This window comes from Hypanus sabinus, chromosome 10 (assembly GCF_030144855.1).
Source record: "Hypanus sabinus isolate sHypSab1 chromosome 10, sHypSab1.hap1, whole genome shotgun sequence".
In the NCBI taxonomy this organism is placed as follows: Eukaryota; Metazoa; Chordata; class Chondrichthyes; order Myliobatiformes; family Dasyatidae; genus Hypanus; species Hypanus sabinus.
Window position 1 is genome coordinate 109755791 of NC_082715.1, and position 21879 is coordinate 109777669.

Here is a 21879-nt window from a genome sequence, read left to right on the forward strand (position 1 = left end):
CACTGGTGCTGTGGTCTTTAGTCCCTGCTTGTACACCAAAAGTAGAAGTACAGCCAGGTGATCTGCCTTTCCGAAGTGTGGGCATGGGATGGCATGGTATGCATTTTCGATGGTGAAATAACAGTGTTTGAGTGTGTTGGCTCCTCTAGTTCCACAGGTGATTTGTTGGTGGTAGTTCAGAGATGTTTTCAAGCTGTCCTGGTTGAAATCCCTCGCAATGATGGGGAAGGCAGCAGGGAGTTCTGCTTTGTGCCTGATGATCGTGGGGCTTGGCTCCATCGGCGTGTCCTGATGTTGGTCACCGCTATCAGCCTGATCATGGAAAACTCCCTCAGCATATAAAATGGACGACACCACTGCTAGATGTTCCCGGTCAGGTGAACAGGATTGAGACTGAGCTGCCAAGTCTGTGCAGCATAATGAATAATGAGTTCATCATAAAGCACACTCCACCTCCTCTACCATTAACAGACTCAGCTGTCCTGTCTTTTCAGTGGATGGTGAAGCCCGAGTGCTGCAGTGTGCATCTAAAATGGTGGAGGTGAGCTATGTTTTGTGAAGTGAAGTACACACCAGTCCCTGATATCTCTCCAGTAATGCAATCTTGCTCTGAGCTCTTCGGTTTTATTTTCTGGAGACTCTGCATTTGCCAGCAAGATAGTCAAGAGTGCAGGGGGTGTCTAAGGCCTGTGCGTTCCAATCGTACCTGTTCCATGCTTCCTTTTTATTGAAGGGGAGCTGCACTCATGACTAGAGTCTGCAGTCCGGTGTCAGCCGATTTTGAGTATCAAAATTGATTTTTTAAGCCGATTTTTTAAAATGTCGTAAAACAATGACATTCACTGAAGCATCCATGACTGGATTTCAGCTGTAGTAGTCCTCAACAGGAATATTTTATGATTCCCATTGGAGATGCACACAAAGAGCTACTGCTTATTGGGACCATCTTGAAAAAGAAGACTCCATATCATTGTTATTTGAGATGCAGTCATCTGTGGTGATGACATCAGCAAACTTGTAGTTGAAGTTAGAGCAGAATCTGGGCACACATCGAGTGTTTAGGGAATGAGGGGTGAGGACACAATCTGGACACACATCGAGTGTTTAGGGAATGAGGGGTGAGGATACAATCTGGACACACATCCAGCGTCTAGGGAGTGAGGGATGAGGATGCAATGTGGACACACATCGAGTGTTGATTGTGATCTGTTGATCAGGAAGTTGAGGACCTGGTTGCAAAGGGAGGTGTTGACCCCGAGGTCTACGAATTTGGAGACAAATTTGCATTTAATTATAGTATTCAGGCAGAGCTGCAGTCAATAACATTACCCGAAATAGCTCTTTGTGGGTTCACTCTCTGGAAGACTGATCAGGGGCTCAGGTGCATTGGAAGCTGCAGGGGTGGGTGGTGCTTTCAGATACTTTCTGTTCAAAACATGCATAGAAAGTGTTAAGCTCATGAGGAAGGAATCTGCTGTTTTCAGTGATGCTGCCTGACTTTGTTTTGCATCCCATTGTAGCACTATAATACCAGGAACTTGAGAGCACCGCTTAAAAAAAAACAAATGAAGCTATCCCAATTGGTTTGAACCACTCAAAGTTATCAAAAATTCAGGAGTTGTACAGTACTTCCTGCCCCAACCAGAGCAATTGGAATAAACAGAGGAGGCAGCATGACACTTGCACTGTTCAGTTTCCTAGACCCAGGAAACGTTGAGCATATAAAATAAAAATTTCCTGGCACTACAAGTATTGTAAAATTGATGTGGCTTGTTGTTTTTGAAGGGCACTGCTTTTATGTTCCTGATATGAGTTGTGGAGCTTGGGGGTGGTGATTGCATTTACATTCTAGCCTTGGCAAATATCTTGGAATTATTTTGCAGAGAGATTTTTCAAATCAAGTGCTTTTCTATCATTATAAAATATTTTTAAAAATGCAAGAGAATTCTGGAAACATTCAGCAGGTCCAGCAGCACTGAGAACGAGACAAACAGAACTAATACTTTGGATTGAAGACTCTTCATCAGACACTTTGGCTTCTGTGAGCAATTCTGTCAACAATTAATTTGCTCCTCTCCCTCTCCCACACCTTCTTATTCTCCAGTCTGCCACCTCACTTTCCAGAGCTAATGAAGGACCGAAACATCAGTTGTTTCTTCTCCTTCAAGCATGCTGCTTCACCTTCTGAGCTCCTCCAGCATTTTGTGTATGTTCCCCAAGATTCCCAGCATCTGCAAAATCTCTTGTGCTTGATTTGCTGATCATTCAGTTACGTCATATTATTCTTTTGGAATGAGCTCATCTACATTTGGAAACCAAAATTATGAAGCACAGATCAATATTGTCAAACACAGTTGGAGAATATTGAGCCATTGTTTCCATGTCCATGTCAATCCGGGTGATTTGTTTATTGTTACCACCTGCCCTCTTTGTTGTTCATAGCAATGCACGTATTTTCCTCACAACTTTCAGCAAATGCCCTCATGTCAAATTGCAAGAATGTGAACAAGACCGTAAGACAAAAGAGCAACATTAGTCCATACGACCATTCAGCCTTGTCCACCATTCAGTCATGGCTGATTTATTATCATTCTTAACCTTATTCTTCTGCCTTCTCCCCATAACCTTTGACTCTCTTACTCGTCAAGAACTTATTAACCTCCAATTTCAATATACCCTGTGACTTGGCCTCCAGTCCTGTCTGTGGCAATGGATTCTACAGAATCATTGCCCTCTGGCTAAAGAAATTCCTCCTCATCTGTTTTAAAGGGATGCCCTTGTATTCTGAGCCTGTGCCCTGTGGTCTTAAGACTCTCCACTATTGGAAACATATGCTCTGTCAAGGTCTTTCAATATTCAATAAGTATCAATGAGATTCCCCCTCTCCCCACCTCATTCTTCTGAACTCCAGTGAGTACAGGTCCAGAGCCATCAAAAGCTGTCTAATCCGGCAGCATCCTTGTAAATCTCCTCTGCACCCTCTCTAAAACTGCCATATCCTTCCTATGATGAAGTGACTATAACTGAACCTCATATTCCAAGTGTGGTCTAGCCACAGTTTAATAAAGCTGCAATATTGCCTCACGGCACTCAAAGCCAACCCCCTGACTAATGAAGGTGAACACTCCAGATGCCTTCTTAACAACAACTTTGAGTGGATATCAACAGAGAAAATGACGCTGGAGAGGTAATAATGGAGGACAAAGAAATGGCCAACGTACTCAAAAAGTATTTTGTGCCAGTCTTCACAGTGGAAGATACTAACAGAAATTCCAGAGTGCCAGGGGGTAGAAGGGAGGGCAGTTGCTATTACTAAGGAAGGTGCTGAGGGCACGTCTTATGAGGATAGGTTAAGTGAGCTAGGGCTTTTCACTTTGAAGTGAAGGAGGATGAGAGGGGACTTGATAGAGGTGTACAAGGTGATAAGAGGCATAGATTGAGTGGATAGCCAGAAACTTTTTCCTAGTGTGGAAATAGTGAATATGAGGGGACATAATTTTCAGGTGATTGGAGGAAGGTCTGGGGATGTCAGAGGTAGAGGCAGATATATGAGGGCAGTTAAGAAATTCTTAGATAGGCACATGGATGATAGAAAATTGTAGGGCTATGTGGGAGGGAAAAGTTAGATTGATCTAACAGTAGGTTAAAGGGTAGGCATAACTTTGTGGACCAAAGGGCATACGTACTCTTTCTACACATTTACTGATTTTAAATAGCACCGCCAGATTCTCTTGCATCTTCTATGGTTTCAAAGACAACCCAGCTTGAGATCTTCTGTATATGTTTACCTGGAATCAAATGAATTAGTCTCTTCTTTGCTCTCCTTAAAATTCTGAAAGCTCCAGAACTGAGTACTCCACTCAAACTGCAGCTGAAACAATATTTTATAAGGCTTCACCATCCCCACAGCACTATCATCAGGCAGGAGGTACAGAAGCCAGAAGCCTGAAGCCCCACACCACCAGGTTCAAGAACAGCTGCTTCCCTTCAACCACCCAGTTCTTGGACTAAGTATCATAACCCTAACCCTTACCTCAATGTGTATGACCACTTGGCAAAGCCAAGACCACTGTGATCACTCTGCACGACTGGGGACATTTAATTTGTTCTGATTGTGTTCGTTCTTGTATTAACTTGATATTATTTGTTTTGCTTGTGAATGTTGCATATCTGATGATATGTACTTGTGATGCTGCTTCAAGAAGGTACATAGCAACACAAGTTTTTTATTGCACTTGTGCAGATATGAATAAACTTGACTTTGACTCTTTTGTTGTCCTCGTCTATGCCTGATGGGGAAATTCTTCTATTTTGTGAATTGATTGACAACTAACAAATTTGATTTTGATTTTGTGATACAGCTTGGAATAGGTCCTCCCAGCATTCGAGTTGTTCTGCCCTGTAACCCCGCCCACCAAATTAACCCTAGCCTAATCACAGGACAATTTACAATGATCAATTAACCTGCTAACTGATACGCCTTTGGAACTGTGGGAGGAAACAGGAGCACCCAGAGAAAACCTGGGAGAATTCCATGGGGAGAAGGTACAGCCTCCTTACAGAGGACACTGGAATTAAACTATGACACCCGAGTTGTAGTAGCATTATGCTAACAGTTACGCGACTGTGGTTCCCAGCAGACATGATGTCTCCAAGATGGGTCTATTGTTTTTCAGGAGCCAGATGAAACTGTTCTAATATCCTTATCAATTCACAAACCAGGCTGAGTTAAAGCATGCCCCGTAACACTGCATGGAAGTATCCACATGGTGTGACATCCCAGGCCTCCATCCCACTGGGCTTCCACAGGCACTGTAGAATAATGGTTTCCCATGGGATGTGAGGGGGTGATATATCATCTCTTCCTATCCGACAAGTAGGATGCGTCACACAGGATTGGGCTCCTGTTGATTGATGAAGGGAGCCCAGTCTTTGTGATAAGATGACAGAGTGAGAACTCTGCTCTGAGACGAGATATTAATGGGGTGGTTGAAAATGAACTATTGATCACTGGCAATAATGCAGCCTGCTGTGACAACACTGGACAATTTGTTTCAGCAAGAAAATGCCTACCCGAAAACTGGCATTCCGTGCCAATGATAGGAAGAGCCCATAACATAATATAACCTCTCAACCTGCCCTATCTTGTTCAAGTTTGTCTTCAGACCTTGTATAACTAATTGTCAGGGTTTCACTAATGGCTGCAGGTGTGCTTCCACGGTAGAGGTGAGCAGAAGGAAGATGTCCACATACTGCATACTTATGTTGTTCAAGGGAAAAAAGACTCGTGGGATAGTTTGTCACTGTGTTTTGGAATTCCTACACGAGACTCTGTTGCTCCTTAATATGAAAGTAAATTTATACAGGTCTTTATAATCTGACAGAATGACTCTAAAATCTATTAAAAATCTTGGATGTGCTTAGAGAGGGTCAGCAACTTTAAATTCCTCAGTGTTATCATTTCAGATGATCTTTCCCCGGTCCAGCATGTAAGTGCCATTACGAAGAACTTCCTTAGGAGTTTGCAAAGATTCAGCATGACATCTAAAACTCTTACAATCTTCTGTAGATGTGTGATGGAGAGCATATTGACTGGTTGCATCACAGCCTGGTATGGAAACACCAATGCCCTTGAATGGAAAATCCTACGAAAATTAGTGGATACGGCCCAGTCCGTTTTGGGTAAAGCCCTCCCTACCATTGAGCACATCTTTGCAACGCACTGTTGCAGGAAAACAGCATCCATCATCAAGGGCCCCACTACCCAGGCTATGCTCTCTTCTTCCCATTGCCATCAAGAAGATGGTACGGGAGCCTCAGGACCCTCACCACTTGGTTCAGGAACAGTTCTTACCCTCAATCATCAGGTTCTTGAACCAGTCCCATCACTGAACTGTTCTCACAATCTATGGACTCACTTTCAAGGACTCTTCATCTTGTGTTCTTAATGTTTACTGCATATTTATTTACTTATTACCATAATTTATTTTTTTCTTTTGTATTTGTACAGCTTGTTATCTTTTGCACACTAGTTATTTTTGGCTGCAGTCTTCCATTGATTCTGTTATGTTTCTTGGACCCACTGAGCAAGCCCGCAAGGAAACGAATCTCAGGGTTGTATATGGTGACAGATATGTACTTCGATCGTTTAGATCCTGGCAATACATAGGTCAGTAATGAAAGGTTCTACCAAACAACAGGCATTTACATTGTGTGATCTTGTACAGCACCAATCAGCAATAGTTAACTTTGAGGATCAGGTCAACTTGTGAATTGACCAGCCATGCGAAGTTTGTGCACAATAAGCCCTTCTCAATCAAAGGAACAACAGTATCCCATGTAATCCAGGTGTTTCTCTGTGCGAATGAGGTTGTGGGGAGAGGCCATTAATCCTTTCTTTTCCTTACATGTGGCATAATCATGTTTTAAAGGTGTATTGGGCTGCCTGAGGCAGCTTGTATTGGGCAAATGGAACATGATTATTGAAACTGAATACTCATTAGGCACCTCAAACAATGTACTGCTTCCCATTTCCAACCAAATATATTACCAGATAAAGCAGTAATTATTTCCCAGTATTCCACACTTATCAAGTAAAACCATGACTTTAATCACCCATCCGGGAAAGAAAAGTCTGTTTCTAGTCAGAGTCATCAGTGCCTGGAAGTCAGTGCTGATTAGAAACTTAACTAACCAGCAACATTAATACTGTGGTTACAAAAGCATGGCAAAGAGTATCCCATGGTAAATGACTCATTTCTTGACATCCCAAAATCCTTCCATCATTTATAAAGCACATGCAATGAGTGTGATGAAATGCTCTCTGCTTGAACAGATGAGGGTGGATCCAAGATTACTTAAAAGTTGAAAACCATCCAAAACACCGTAGCCACTTAAATGGCTCCCCTAAGATTAATTCCCTCCACTGCTTTCTGATGATAAGCAAAACACACTGCAAGGTGGAGCAGACTCAATGGGCCGAAAGGCCTACTTCTGCTCCTATATCTTATGGTCTAAGTCCTTGCAAGGGCTATCTGTCCATATCTACTGAACCTACAACCTTTATCATCAAAGGCAGCACATGCATCTGTAAGATGTGGCCAACCTGACTTGAAATATATTCCTTTGTTGTTGCTAGAACTCCTGTAGTACCATCCAAAACGTACTCCCATCAAAAGGATGGCAGTGCTTCAAGGACACTGTGCACTACCACCTTCTCAAGGGCATTACACAGTGGCCTTGTCAGTGACACTCAGATCCTGAACAATGAATCCAGAAATGTATGTTTGGCCAATGTGGATGGAAGGGCAGGATGACTTCCTCCTGGGTCATGCTACTATAGAGTAAACAGTTTGAAAACATTCTGTGAATGCATTGTGCAAGGAGAAATTTTATTAGCTATTTCCTCTTCTTTCGTAAAGGCTTTGACTCCTCACCGAATTGTGATTCCCTTAGCACCATTTGTCTGTCAGCATATCTTAGCAGCCATTCTTGGTCTGTGTACCAGGCAGTGAGTCTGTGGGGACTTTGACCTGTGTAGATCTTGATTGGACCCAGCCCAAATTTCTTTCAAAGTTGCACACGAGCAGATTCCAGCAGAGTTCACCGAGCAGTGATCAAGATAGGAATGCTAGCTGATTGTTTTCTTTTATCCTCTCTAGACAGATGTGCGGAAGCCAATATTGCTTCCCTCCTCTTGCATGCCACTATGCCACTTAAATCAACTGACAATGAGGTTAAAGTTGGAACACGGACAGCTTTATGCTCACTCCAGTAACTAAACCATTGGGTTGTTATCATCAAAAAATTTAATCAGCTACAAATTAAAGTGCTGAATGATTTATTGTTTGTTTTTAATCAGTCCTCTGCATTATGAGATCAATGTGCATCAGCAAGAGTACCTTAACAGGACTCAAAGGTGAAAGGTCTCACAGCCTTTGGATACGCTAGAGAAGCTGGTCGTCTGATGTCAGGTAAAGGCTACATTTCCATGTACTGTGTTTGTTTTAGTAGTGTATAAAATGATTGTGAAGCTGAGAAAAGCACAGATTTAGCTCAGAAATTCAGCAGTGAAGGAAATCAGAAAAAGATCTTACAATTAGCATCGTAAAGTTTAAAGCTTACCATAGTTTTTCATATCTGCTTTGTACTTTGGCTTTCCCCTGCATTTATTAATGAATAAGGGGATGAAACTGAATGATATTTGTCCAAGTTAAGGAAAGGCAGAAAAACTGGCAGCATTCCGAGTCTTGTAGGTGTAAGAACAAAGATACAAATTACATTTACAGATAGAGAAACTTAGCAAATTTCTCAAATACTTTTCAAAGTGATCAAATGGGAATATGTTGACACAAGGTACTGCAGATGCTGGAACCTGGAGCGAAATATAAACTTCTGGAATAACTCAGAAAGTAAAACAGCATCTGTGCCAACATTTCAGATTGAGACACTGCAACAGGACTGACAGTGTGGAGGGCAGATCCTGTATCGTAGTTGAGAGGGGACTGTAGGCAAAAGATAGAACTAATGGGGGTGAGGGGAGTGATGGAGAGAGTGAGGCAACCATTGGGAAAGATTAAAATGCAGAGAAGTGGCAGGGAGCTATTGATTAATACAGGGGAGAACAAAAAATGTATATTTATGGCAAGGTGAAAGAGAGGAAAAAATAAATGGCTGTAGAGATGAACAGCACTTGATAAAAGAGGATAAAGGGGTTAGTGAACAATAAAACATAAGTGGAATATAATTATCTTAATTAATGGACAAAAAATACATGAATTCTAGGGGAAAAAAAGTCCTCATATTGGAAATGACACTTGCAGCAATTGAGTCAGAATCAGTTTTAATATCATTGGTATATGCCGTGAAATTTGTTCTTTTGTGGCAGTTGCACATTGTAATAAATATTAATGACTATAAATTACCATAAGTACATAACGTGCAGAAGTCTCAGACCTATATATATATAGAGCCAAGGTGCCTGAGACTTTTGCACAGTACTGTAGTAATTTTATGTATTGCATTGTACTGCCACAAAAAAAATTCATGACATATCTGAGTGATGATAAACCTGTTTCTGATATGAGATGCTATTGTAGACTGAGAGTGGGAAGGGGGCTGGGAGAGAGGAATCAAAGTTGGGAAAAGGGGATAGGAGAGGGGAGGGAGCAGGAAGAACCAGAGAAACATCTGTAATAATCAATAAACTAATAGTTTGGAATCAATGATCTTACCTAGTGTCTCAGGACTGGGTGTATCTGCACCTGGACCACACCCCTCCAAAGCTGGCACTCCTCTGCTACCTGTCCCACAGCCCTCCCGTGGTGCTCTACCCTCACCGTTCCCACATCCTTTGCTTTCCACTCCATGTTGACAAATACAGTTCTGTACAAAAGTCTTAGGCCCCTTGCGATGTATATGTGCCGACAACTTGCACAGCACTAAGCCAGTTTTAATGGGTTCATTGTCCATTTCAGAAATCTGATGGCAGAGGGGAAGAAGTTGTTCCTGAAACGTTGGGTGTGTGTCTTCAGGCTTCTGTACCACCTCCTTGATGGTAGCAAAGAGATGAGGGCATGTTCCGGGTGATGGTGGTCCATAATGATGGATGCTGGTTTTTTGAGGCATCGCCTTTTAAAGGTGTCCTGGATGCTGGGGAAGCTAGGGCCCGTGATGGAACTGGCTGAGTTTACAACTTTCCGCAGCTTTTTCTGATCCTGTGATATCAAACAGTGGCATAACCAATCAGAATGCTCTCCATTGTTTATCTGTAGAAACTTATACAAATAAGTTTAATCTGTATAAGATTAAGTGACATACCAAGTCTCTTCAAACTCCCAATGTTGTCCAATAGCTGTTGCCTTTTTTGTAATTGCATTGATACGTTGGGCCAGGACACTGTATAGTGCAAATAGCTATAAAAAGCTTTTGCCATCCTCTTTTGTATTATTGGCTAGCGTATATTCATATTTAATCTTTTCTCTCATCGATTTTTAATTGCCTTCTGTTGGTTTTTAAAAGTTTCTCAATCCTCTAACTTCTCACTCATTTCTGCAATATTATTTGCCCTCTCTTTTGCTTTTTTGCTGTCTTTCACTTCCCTTGTCAGTCATGGTTTCCTCGTCCTCCCTTTGTAATACTTCTCTGGAATACTATCCAGTGCCTTTGAAATTGCTCCCAGAAATTCCAGCCATTGCTGTTCTGCCATCATCCCTGCTAGTGTTCCCTTCCAATCAACTTCAGCTAGCTCCTCTCACGTGCCTCTATAATTCCCTTTACTCCGCTGTACTACATCTAACTTTAGCTTCTCGCTCTCAAACTGTAGGGCAGATTCTGTCACATTATGATCACTGATTCCCAAGGATTTCTTTACCACAGTAGTGTAGTAGTTAGCGTTAAGCTATCACAGCTCAGGGAGTCGGAGTTTGGAGTTCAAAGTTCAATTCGCATCACCTGTAAGGAGTCTGTATGTCCATGGAATGCTTATGTTTCCTCTCACATTCCAAAGACATACCAGTTAGTAGGTTACTATAAATTGTCCAGTGATTAGGCTCGTGTTAAATCGGGAGTTGCTGGTTGGCACAGCTCAAAGGGATGTTTGGGCCTGTTCTTTTGACTTTTAACGGTGGTTGGCAGTCCAACTTAGAGGTGCATAATCACCACCAACTGGACTGGAGTGTGGTGTAAATAAAACCCTTACTAGTTCTTTATCAAATGAAGACTATATTACCCAAAAAGCCCTATAGGTTGTAAATAATGAAGGACGATTCTGTGAATTAAAGTCACTCCCATAACTTAAAGTTTGGAAATGAAAACTATCAACCCCCAAAGACTGTCATGAAACTCGCATTTGCTTTCTTTCAATCTTATATGCTTCACACTGTAATAGTGTGTGTTCAACTGTTACATAATGATGACAAAGCCATCACACCCCAGAGAAACAAGAGAAAATCTGCAGATGCTGGAAATCCAAGCAACACACACAAAATGCTGGATGAACTCAGCAGGCCAGACATCATCTGTTGAAAAAGAGTACAGTTGACATTTTGGGCTGAGACCCTTCAGCAGGACTGGAGAAAAAAAAGCTGAGGAGTAGATTTAAAAGGTGGGGGGAGGAGAGAGGTGATAGGTGAAACTTGGAGGGGGAAGGATGAAGTAAAGAGCTGGGAAGTAAATTAGTGAAACAGACAGAAGATATTGGAAGAAAGAAAAGGGACGAGGAACACAAGATACAGAAACCCCACCCATCAGAGCTTCATTTACAGCTTCCCACATAACACCAGGTATACCAAGATACTTTTCTGCAGCTTCCACAATAATTTTAATTTTCTCAATATGACTAAATTTCTGAGCAGTAGAATTCACCACATCCATTATAAATATCACAAACTTCATTTTATCCACTAGCAAAGTATCTTTAATAAGAGAACTGTGATGCCGATGTATATTCACAGTCTGTTCAGTTTAACTTTTTGCAAGTGTTCTGCATAAGACTCACCTAAATGTACTTTAACCCGTTGAAATACAGCTGCCTTCTACCGCACTTCACATCCTCTATAAGCTCCACTACGTTCTCCTCCACAATTACAACAGTAAAACTTCTCCACGTACTTCATACTGACATTCTCCCTCCACCTGAGTTTCCCACGACATACTGCAGTAACATGCACAAACCCCTGACATTTATAACGTGTGTGGAGGCAGAATACAAGCTCATACATTATAACTAACACACCCTAAACCAACTTTATCAGAGAACTTCACCTCATCAAAATAAATCAGTACAGATAAACTATCCATCTTTTCCCCATTTCTAACTAGTTACAATCTCTTTACCCCCATAACTTTGCCTCCCAATAAATGGGATTTAACCTGTTCTATTGAAATCTCCACCAGAATACCCCAGTACCTCTATTTTCATAAGGTAACATAGATACTGTCTTTGTGCCAAGCAAAGTCTTCAAATGTAATGCCTTCTCCCACTGTTTCTTATCCTTACAATGATTAACACTTTCCCTCCTCTCAAAATACCAGCACAATCTATATCCTCTATTACAGATTTCAACTCTCTAGTTAATTTAATGGGATTGATAGAAGACTGTTCAGATCAAATTTAAACCTTAAAGTCTTCCTTCCTTTTCCCCTCAAAATCCCACCTTTCCTCTCCATCACTAGAAATCACTCCAATGTTTCTCTTTTTGTTTTCCAGATCTAGATCCAACTTCATTCCAACCCCCTCCTGCCAATTTGTACTCACCTGAACCCTCCAGTTGTGGTTTCTTTTCCAGATCCTCCTCCTACCTGAACCTAAACTACCTCCCAACATCTCCAATCCATTCACAGCCCAGTGCCACCAACTGCCACGACCAAGACGAAATGCAACTCGTTAGGGCTTATTACATGCTGTATCAGAATCAGAATCAGACTTTAATCGCCAAGTACCTGTGCACATACAAGGAATTTACTTCCGGCAGATGTTGTCTCTCTGCTCATAACAATAATAATGATAAATATAAATGAAAATATAGATTATAAATACAAGTAGTGCAGTCCAAGTAATAGTTAGCCGACAGTTAACCGGCAGTTAACTGTTCAGCAAAGTGACCGCAGTAGGGAAAAAATTTCTCCAGTGCCTATTAGTCTTAGTCTGGAGGGATCTGAAGCGCCTACCAGACGGAAGCAGTTCAAACAGTCCGTGCGCAGGATGGAAGGAGTCCTTTATGATGTTCCCCGCCCTCTTCTTCAACCTGGAAGAGTACAGGTCCACAATAGAGGGCAGGGAGGCTCCAATGATGCGCTCGGCAGTCCTCACTGTGCGCTGTAGTCTGGTTCTATCCTGCTTGGTGGTGGCTCCAAACCACACAGTGATGGAAGTGCACAGGACAGACTCAATGACTGCGGTATAGAACTGCAGCAGCAATTCCTGAGGCAGACCATATTTCCTCAATCAATACACAAATTCCCCCATCAAATCTGGTTCATTACACAACACTTAATTCAGAATTGCCTTTTCCCTTGTGGGCTTAGCCATATAGACCATCTCATAAGCATTATACAAATTTCCTCTTGGGATCCAGCACCAACCTGATTTTCCAATCTACCTGTGTGATGAAGTCTTGCATGACTTCACAACCTTTATACATAACTTTTCTATCTCTTGTTGTAGTTTCTGTCTCTCATCTTAGTTACTGTTCGAAGCAATGTGTATAGCTCCCATTATACTCTTGTAGTTTCTCAACTCTACCCACGAGGATTCGACATCTTCAGATCTTGTCACCTTTTACTACGGTTGATCGAATTTTGTTTTACCAACGAGTCACCCGAACCCCTCTGCCTACCTGTCCTTTCGATACGATGTGTGTATCCTTTGTTAGTTTATCTGTTTATTTCTCTCCATGTATGCTGCCTAACCTGCAGAGTTCCCCTGCTATTTGTGCGCTGAACTGCACAGACACTTCCAACCTCCGGCCGCAGGAGCGAGGGAGGCGCTCCTTCAGCTCCCCGCCAGCCCGTGGGCCCATCTTGCTTCCGGAGGGCTGACCCGGGAAACTTCCCGCACTTCCGGTTTGCAGTGACGTAGGATTGGTGTCGCCGGCTCCGGGTCTGTTGATGGCGACGGGGACCGGTATTTAGAGCCTGCAATATTCAGTTACCTCATGCACAGTTTACCGGTGTTGCTTTAACTCTGCTGTCTCGATGCGGTCAGTGAACGCTGCAAATCTGCTCCATATGTTTCTGTTCTGTACGGCTGATGAGTTCGCTTGTGTATCGACACATCGAGGCTCTTCTCAACGCAGGGTCAAACACACGTCCAAATCTGACAGAGAATGAAACGACCACCCGTGGGACAAACTGCTCCTGTGTCAAGTTCCCTTTGCAATGTTTCCACGGCAGGATCATTGTGCAGCGGCGGCTAGTTAAGCAAAAGACAGAGGGCTTGAGAATATTGGGGGATTAAAAAAATCTAAAGCATTCAAATGTGCATATAGAAGGAGATAATCGGGTAAAAAGTATAGGAGACATTGTAGCAACCTTTGCGGGGAGGCCCAGAATGTAAGTGAGGGTTTGAATGAACAATTCTCGAACCTGTTAATCAATGAAAAGCGACACACAAAATCAAGGAAAGGAGCACTTTTAGTTGTGGAGATGAATGATTACGTTCTGGGGCATGCTATGATGAAACGGAGCTGTCCAGCAATTTAAATATATTAGCAGTTTAAATATCATTACATCTCCAGGGCCTAGTGAAATGTATCCCAGACCTCTATGAGAGACTAAGAAGGAAATTACTGGGGCTCTGTCGGATTTTTAAGTCTTCACTGGCCATATGTGAAGTGTCAGGTGGCTGGAGGACAGCAAAAATAGTTTCTTTTTACAGGAATGACAGCAGGGATTAGCTGATAACGACAAACCTACCATCAGTAGTGAGGAGGATTAGCACCAACGTATTTTTGAGAAAGTAGTGATCACTCAAAGCTATTCAGTATGACCTTATTAAGAGTAGAGTCTGTGCCCTGGTGGGTATTGTACACATCCAAGGATTGCTAAAGGTGCAGCACAGGTAGATTGGTGAAGAATGTCTATAGGATACTGGCCGTCTTTAGCTAAGCGCAGAATACATTTTTAAAACAACATTTTATAACTGCACAAATCAGAGAAAATCTGCAGCTGCTCGAAATCTGAGCAGCACACACATGAAATGCTGGAGGAACTCAGCAGACCAGGCAGCACCTATGGGAAAAAGTATAGTAGACGTTTCGGGCCGAAACCTGAAAAAGCTGAAACTTTATAAGTGCTTTAGGTTAGGCTGCAGCTGGAGTACTGTGAGGAGTTCTAGAAGGATGTGATTCCACTACAAAAGAGATTCACTTGGGTAGGAGAATCAGAATCAGGTTTAATATCACTGGCATATGTTGTGGAACTTGTTCTTTTGTGCTGGCAGTACATTTCAATACATAATAACAATAAGAAGCACAGTGGACTCCAGTTAATCGGGGTAACCACTTATTTGGGACAACACTTTAAGAGCAAAAACTAATTGAGAAAATAGCCGGGATTCCCTTCATTTAATTAGGCCAGAAAATCTGTTGCCAAACAATTTTGAACTAGGGTCAGTGGTGTGCACTTGCATGGCATTTGACACAACACCGTGCTTTGAACAGTTTTTAAATAGTGTCAGTTGCGTGTGTGTGTGTGTTCAAAAAGCAGTGATTTTTGTCATAGATAGTTGTTGAGAATTAAGGAGAAACATAATTCAGTACTGTTTTGCTCACTGTGGTTTCAAGCATTCAGACTTGGAGATGCCAGAAATGGCAGGGAGTGAAAATGAAACAATTTCACTACTTCAACAAGATAGAAACTATGGAGAGTTCGATGGTATCGACAACCATCTTGAATGTTACAGTGAAAATGAAGATTTGGAGAATGCAACTGTTGACAGCATTGTATGAAGACTGTCCATTAGCTGCACCAGGTGTCTGTGCTGATTGTGTTGATTTACAGTTAAAAGAGCGCAACGCAGATGAATTCCATGATAAGCTTTAGGAACTGATACACAGTTTTATAGTACTGCATTAGTGTTGGCAGTGTTCTAATTTGTCCTGTATTTCATTTAAGTACATATTTTGGTACTCAGATAGTCTTTTTATAGCTTTTAAACTATTTCCATAAAACTTTGGCAGATTGGGACAGCAGCATCATTGGGCCGAAATGTAGCGGACACAATATGTCTCTATTAACAAATCCATTGTGTGTGTATATATGTACACACGCACATGATTGGGGTCCTTAATTTTGGATGCCGAATGGAAAAATATAAAATATTAAGGGTCATGTTAGGATACATGTCAAGGTGTTTTCATTAATGTGAGAGTTTCAAATGAGAGAGAATGGCTGCAAGTTAAGGGGCTGGTCACTTAAAACTGAGGTATGTAGAAATCTCTTCTGTCAGAGGGTAGTACATCTCTGGAAATCTGAGAGTCATGGAAATTAGATCATAAGATGAATCTAAAGTACAGTTTGATTAAATTTTTGAAAGATTGGGGGTTAGTGTAAAAAGAATTGGGCACAGAGGAGGAATTGATGCCCGGAATAGATAATCCAAGATCATATTTAATGGGAGAAGAGGTTTGAGGGGCTAAATGGCCTTCTATTTTCTTTGGCTCTTATGAAGTATCAAACGAGAGGGCATAAATATAGAGTAAAGGGTAAGAAGTTCAGAGTGACCATGAGGGTGGTTGGAATTAGGAACACATTGCCTGCCGGAAATTCTCACGTTTAAGATGCATCTCGGTGAGCAATCAATCAGTGAAACATAGGAAGCTGTGGATTAAATGCTGATACATTGGATTAGTACAGATGGGTCAGCGTGGACATAGAGAATCAAAGGGGCATGTAACTGTGAGTCGCACAAACTATGTGACTCTAATTATTTCCTATCTTGTTGCCCTAATTCCTGCTAAACCAAGCTCAACTAACAGAGGTTTCAATTTGTCTGCAGTGGTTCGGACTCCAAGTGAAACCAAAGACCATTGAAAAAGGAAGTGAATGTTAAAAACATTGTCATTGACTTTTATCTTCACTGCTCTGTGTAGAGTCTGTGTGGCTTGGAAACATGGAATTGTGGAGATGGCTTGCCTTTCACTGTCTATTACATATTCTTTCTTTTTCTCCACAGGTATTCCCTGATGCTGGCATGGCAGACTTTCTAGCTGCACTGTGTGACTCTGATCCTTGGAACCCATTTCCGTTGTGGCAAAATGGTAGTGTTGGACACTGTTTCACTCAGCTGGTTCTCAGCGTGGTGCCGCACGCTGCTCTGGCCTTTGCCAGTGCGTGTTACCTTGGCACACCTCGGTATGTCAGTTCCTAATTATTTATCTGTTTCATTGGGATACTGTGTGCTGTAGGCCCTTCCAGCCCTTGGAGCTGTGGCACCCATCAACCCCGGTTTTAACCTCAGCCTAATTCCGGGACAATTTACCTGCTAACGGTGCATCTTTGAACTGTGGGAGGAAACTAGAGCACCCAGAGAAAACCCATGCCTTCGACAGGGAGGATATACGGACTCCTTACAGGATTGACATCCGAACTCCCTCACCCCAAGCTGTAATAGTGTGGTGCTAACTGCGACGCTACCGGGGTGCCCCAGAGTTCCCCACATCTGCTTTGATATTGAGGTGCCATCATCCAGAGGGGTGTTAATTCACTGGTCGCATTCAGGGAAGTGGGTGGCTGATTCTGAATCTCTCTTTTTTTGCTGAAGCCTTACAGATTATTACAATGCAGACCTTAGTTACATTGATTTGTGAGATACTCAAACCACCCGGTCTGGCACCAACAATCATTCCACAGTCAACCTCACTCAGTTCACTTTTTCCCCCATTCTAATGTTTGGTCTGAATGACAACTGAACCTCTTGACCATGTCTGCATGCTTTTATGCATTGAGTTGTGGCCACATGATTGGCTGATTAGATATTTGTGTGAATGAGCAGGTGTACCTAATAAGTTAGCTCAGCTCAAGCTTCTTCTCATCTGGAGCCAGGGGCCTTGAGAGTAGTGACTCCTTGTAAGGGTCAGCCCACAAGCAACGGGCAACTTGGAGTACTGTGCTCAGTTCTGGTCACCTCACTACATGAAGGATGTGGAAACTATAGAAAGGGTGCAGAGCAGATTTACAATGATGATGCCTGGATTGGGGAGCATGCCTTATGAGAATAGGTTGAGTGAACTCTGCCTTTTCCCCTAGGAGCGACGGAGGATGAGAGGTGACCTGATAGAGGTGTATAAGATGATGAGAGGCATGGATGGTGTAGATAGTCAGAGGCTTTTTTCTCAGGGCTAAAATGGTTAGCATAAGAGGCACAGCTTTGTAGGCCAAAGGGCCTGTATTGTGCTGTAAGTTTTTCTATGTTTGGCTGTTTAGAAGCTTGCTGAAATATTTCACTGGGATAGAATTAATCACCATCTAGAGGAAAATTAAGGAAAGATGGCACAGATTTATTTTGGTCAGATTGAGTATAACCAGTTTGACTTGTGGTGTACATGATCTTCCTGACAGTTTTTTGATAATGTTCCACAGAATAGGTTTATCAGCAAAGCTGAAGCACGTGGCTAAAAAGGGATATTGATAGTGTGGATGCAAGAGTCATTGAAAGTAGTGGGACAGGATGAGAAAGCAATTCATAAGGCAAATATAGTTCTGGGTTTTAACGATAGTGACAGTATATGTGAACAGGCAAGCCATGTAGAACCTTCATAAAAGGCTGGTCTTGCCTCAACTGCAGCATTGCATTCTGTTCACCATATTATAGGAAGCCTGTGAGGATGTTGGATTTATGACTCCACTTACTAGGTAAGGGAGTAAGGTTACAAGGATCAATTTGAGAGGTCTCAACGAGAGGAGGAAAAGATGATCTAAAATCTGATACAATAACAGAAGATTCTGAGGGGTCTGCACAGAGCAGATGTTCAGAGTCTGTTCCCATTGGCGATCATAGGTAGAAAATATAAGGAGAAGAGAACTAGGAGTGGTGACATGAGGAATCTTTTTATGCGGAGTGTGATTTGAATCGGGAGTGCATGCCTGCAGAAAAATTACAAGTAGGTTTCATTATGGGCTTAGATAATAATAGTGTCAATGGAAATACTGTTAATGCTACCATTCCAATATTTTTTAAATGTTTAAAAGTTTCAGGAATGAAATTCCAGAGTTTCTGCATTTTTATGCTTTGATCTAGTCACTAACTGACCTCTTTCATTATTTTCTAGTGAAATTCTTAAGTTGACGAATTTTTGCTTCCGAACTGAACTATTTTGACGATCAATCAATTGCATTTCAAAATTATTCAAAACAAATCCATTGCAACATTTCCAAATTTAATTTGTCTAATGTTAGACTGTCAGCGTACATTATGAGTTTTGCAGTTTCTGCAAATTATGTGAACTTAATAGATCTTAAAGTAAGTTTTTCAGTAGTTGAGTGAATGATGTTCAAAAATTCAAGAAGTCTGAATGGCCTTTTTTTTCAGGAATGTCCATATCTGTCAGGTGTTTTTTAGTTTTGAGAAATATTTAGAAGTCCCTTTTTTGGCAATAAATTTAAATATTTCCAGTTTGATTTCAAAGACTTTTACATTATCAAACGTAATGCCGTCTATTTAATATTTGAGTAATATTGTAAGTATATGCTGATTAGGCATTCTTTGTTTAAATAATTAATTATGGGTTATATGTAAAAAATACGTGAATTGCATACCTCATGATGCTAACACATAATAAGTGTGCTCCCTTGCTAAGGTGAAAAAACAAAGTTAAATTTGCATTCCCGGCTCCTTTGTTTTCGAACCAAAACCATTGTTGTTTGCAGAACACTTTAGATTTCATAAATGGAATCAAAAGGAAGGGGAGTTCATTTCAGCATACATGGCTGAATTGAAGAAATTGTCTGAGCATTGTCAGTTCAGTAATGGGTTTAATGATGCACTGAGAGATCATTTAGTTCGTGTAATCTTACAAGAAAACATTCAAAAATGACTCCTAACTGAAGCACAACTTACATTTAAAAGAGCAGCTCAAATTGCTGTATCAATGGAAACAGCAGCCAGAGATGCAATTGAGTTGCAGTCAGGAACAAAAGTGAGCACGTATAAAATTGCAGTGTTTAAACAGAAACTGGCCTTGCCAAGCCAGTTGTGTTACTGTTGTTATAGGGGCTCACATAGACTAGACCAGTGCAGGTTTAAAGGTGAAATGCAGAAAATGCAACAACGTCATACACATACACAGATCTTGTCGATGAGACAAAAATAAATGGGAACAGAAAAAGATAAAAAGTCAAGTTGCTGTTTCAAAAAGAGCACTAATCTGCATGTTGTTGATGAAAAATCTGATAATGACGAGAGTGACAGGACTGAGTAGTCTTGAGATTTACAGTATGACAGCTATCAATAGATAAGCAACATGGCTTACAACAAGTGAATTGCAAATTCATTAAAATGGAATTGGGCACTGGTTCAGCTGTTTCAGTTGTTCCACAAAATGAGTTTGAACAGCATGTTAAAAACAGTGAACTGAAGCCAGCAGATATGCAGCTAACTATTTATACTGGAGAAAAGATGACTCCTGTGGGAATGACTTTTGTAACTGTGAAAGGCACTTTGAGCTTGTATGTGGAAAAAACAGGACGGCCAGCATTGTGGGGTTGTGATTGTCTGAGACAACTACCATTTGTCTGTGACATCCCACGTAACAGAATCAACTAAGAGAGAATTAAGAAATGCACTGATGATGCCACAACTGCTTCAGTGCTGTACACCATGAACCATTGTTCAACAGAGGGCAGACAGGTGTTGGTGCCAACCTTTGTGCCTCTTGTTGGAAAGTATATTGGACCAAGAGTTACGAACCCCATAACTGGGTCACTTACCAGCAAAGATAGAGAGGTCCGTTGAAGTCTGATGGTACTATTTTTAACAGTATTTATTGATAAAAATACACAAAAAATAATATCAATGCAAACATACAGATAATATACGTCGTCAATACTAAATCTAAAAACGCGGGTATAATAATAATAAGAAATAGCTCTATCGTTGTCTAGGGGATAATGTATTGTCCGATGGAAATATAAAAGTCACTCAAGTTCATTCAAGCTGCAGCTTTTTGGTTGGAGAGAAAGACGGAGGTTTAACTTGCCCATTCCTTTTATGATGTCAATCCTTCGAGAGTCGTTGGGAACTGATTTCCCCTTTGTGGTTAGCTAAAGCCGTGCTTCCGTGGTAAAGGCCCCACCAATTCCGAGGCAAATGGAAAAGGACGCACGTGGGCTTTTCCACCGGCTTTCACTATTATGCTGTTACAGGAGTTCTAGCATTTCTTCTGGTGCGTCTGAAGGGGCTGTTCCCCAGACCCTCTTTTATCCTGACTCACAGGGTCTCAGATGTCAATCAGGTTGGGATGATGCAATCCCTCCACCAACCCCCCCTTGGTTCATTGCCTGGGGCTTCGATGCATCGTACAGTATTCAATACACAATTCCGTCTCCAAGAGACAATAGCCGTTATCAATGGTTCCGCCTTTCGGAGGCCAGGACACATTCCAAACTCTTTGTGGATTCTGCATGTCTTTCTCTCATTTCCTGGGTCTCCTGAACTGACTTAATAGTGATCTTGTGATTCTCAAAAAGGAGGGGGCCACGGACGTAACACAAGAAAGGACTGTGCTGCTCAGGGGAATCATGAAAGTGACAAATGAAAGGTCTGACTACAACAGTTTTTGTCGGCTACAATTCTGAGAAAGCTCCTGATATGTTAATCAGGAAGTTACGTGCAAAATGTGCTTGGTTTAAGCTGGAAAAGAGTTCAAGGCATTTCGGGAAAGTTGCAAGTGTCAGGCTTTTGTGAGTATAAAGGAGCAGAATCTACTCTGTGTTATTGCACAAAGTTCAACGGGGAGACAAAAACCTGCAAAGACCAAAACCCAGCTGGATGAATGGAAGGCCAGAAAGGAAAGTCAGTGCAGATACAAAAACAGAGGATTCATCAGATAATCCTGTGGATGAGGAAACCAAGAGGAGCAATCAGATCGTAAAGAGAGCAACAGAAGGATATACCATGTGGTGGATGTGTCTGTCATAGTTGCATTATATCTTATACTGTATATAAGTTAAGATGCCTTCTATATTGAGTTGCAGCTCATAGCTAAGCAGGGAGGGGTGTTGTGTATTTAATATTTCAGTAATATTTGAGTAATATTTTAAAAATGTTGACTCAGCATTCTTTGTTTAAATCAGTCACTGCACATTATATGTAAAAATACATTAATTGCATACATTCTGACACTACCACATGATAAATGGGCGCCTCAGTTAAAGTTTAAA

At 41.5% G+C, this 21879-nt stretch overlaps 2 protein-coding genes across 8 annotated transcripts in view; one reads left to right on the top strand and one right to left on the bottom strand.

Moving 5' to 3' along the window:
- znf318 (zinc finger protein 318) overlaps positions 1-13470 on the bottom strand; it is a 114161-nt gene extending 100691 nt beyond the window's left edge. Inside the window, exons 1-3 of one of the 3 annotated variants that reach the window (XM_059982591.1) lie at positions 13338-13410; positions 9820-9897; positions 9234-9716 (exon numbers count right to left, since the gene is read on the bottom strand). The gene's annotated coding sequence lies outside the window, so the exon portion shown is untranslated. Of the gene's footprint in view, positions 1-9233; positions 9717-9819; positions 9898-13337 lie in introns of all 3 variants that reach the window. The other 2 variants (XM_059982589.1, XM_059982587.1) reach the window with 2 other exon arrangements.
- The window catches only part of abcc10 (ATP-binding cassette, sub-family C (CFTR/MRP), member 10), a 94214-nt gene continuing 79784 nt past the window's right edge, over positions 7450-21879 (top strand). The window contains exons 1-2 of one of the 5 annotated variants that reach the window (XM_059982592.1): positions 7450-7973; positions 16676-16854. In XM_059982592.1, coding sequence (XP_059838575.1) covers positions 16694-16854 — 161 coding nt within the window. In that variant the 5' untranslated portion in view covers positions 7450-7973; positions 16676-16693. Of the gene's footprint in view, positions 7974-13520; positions 13701-16675; positions 16855-21879 lie in introns of those variants that run through there. The other 4 variants (XM_059982594.1, XM_059982593.1, XM_059982596.1 and 1 more) reach the window with 4 other exon arrangements.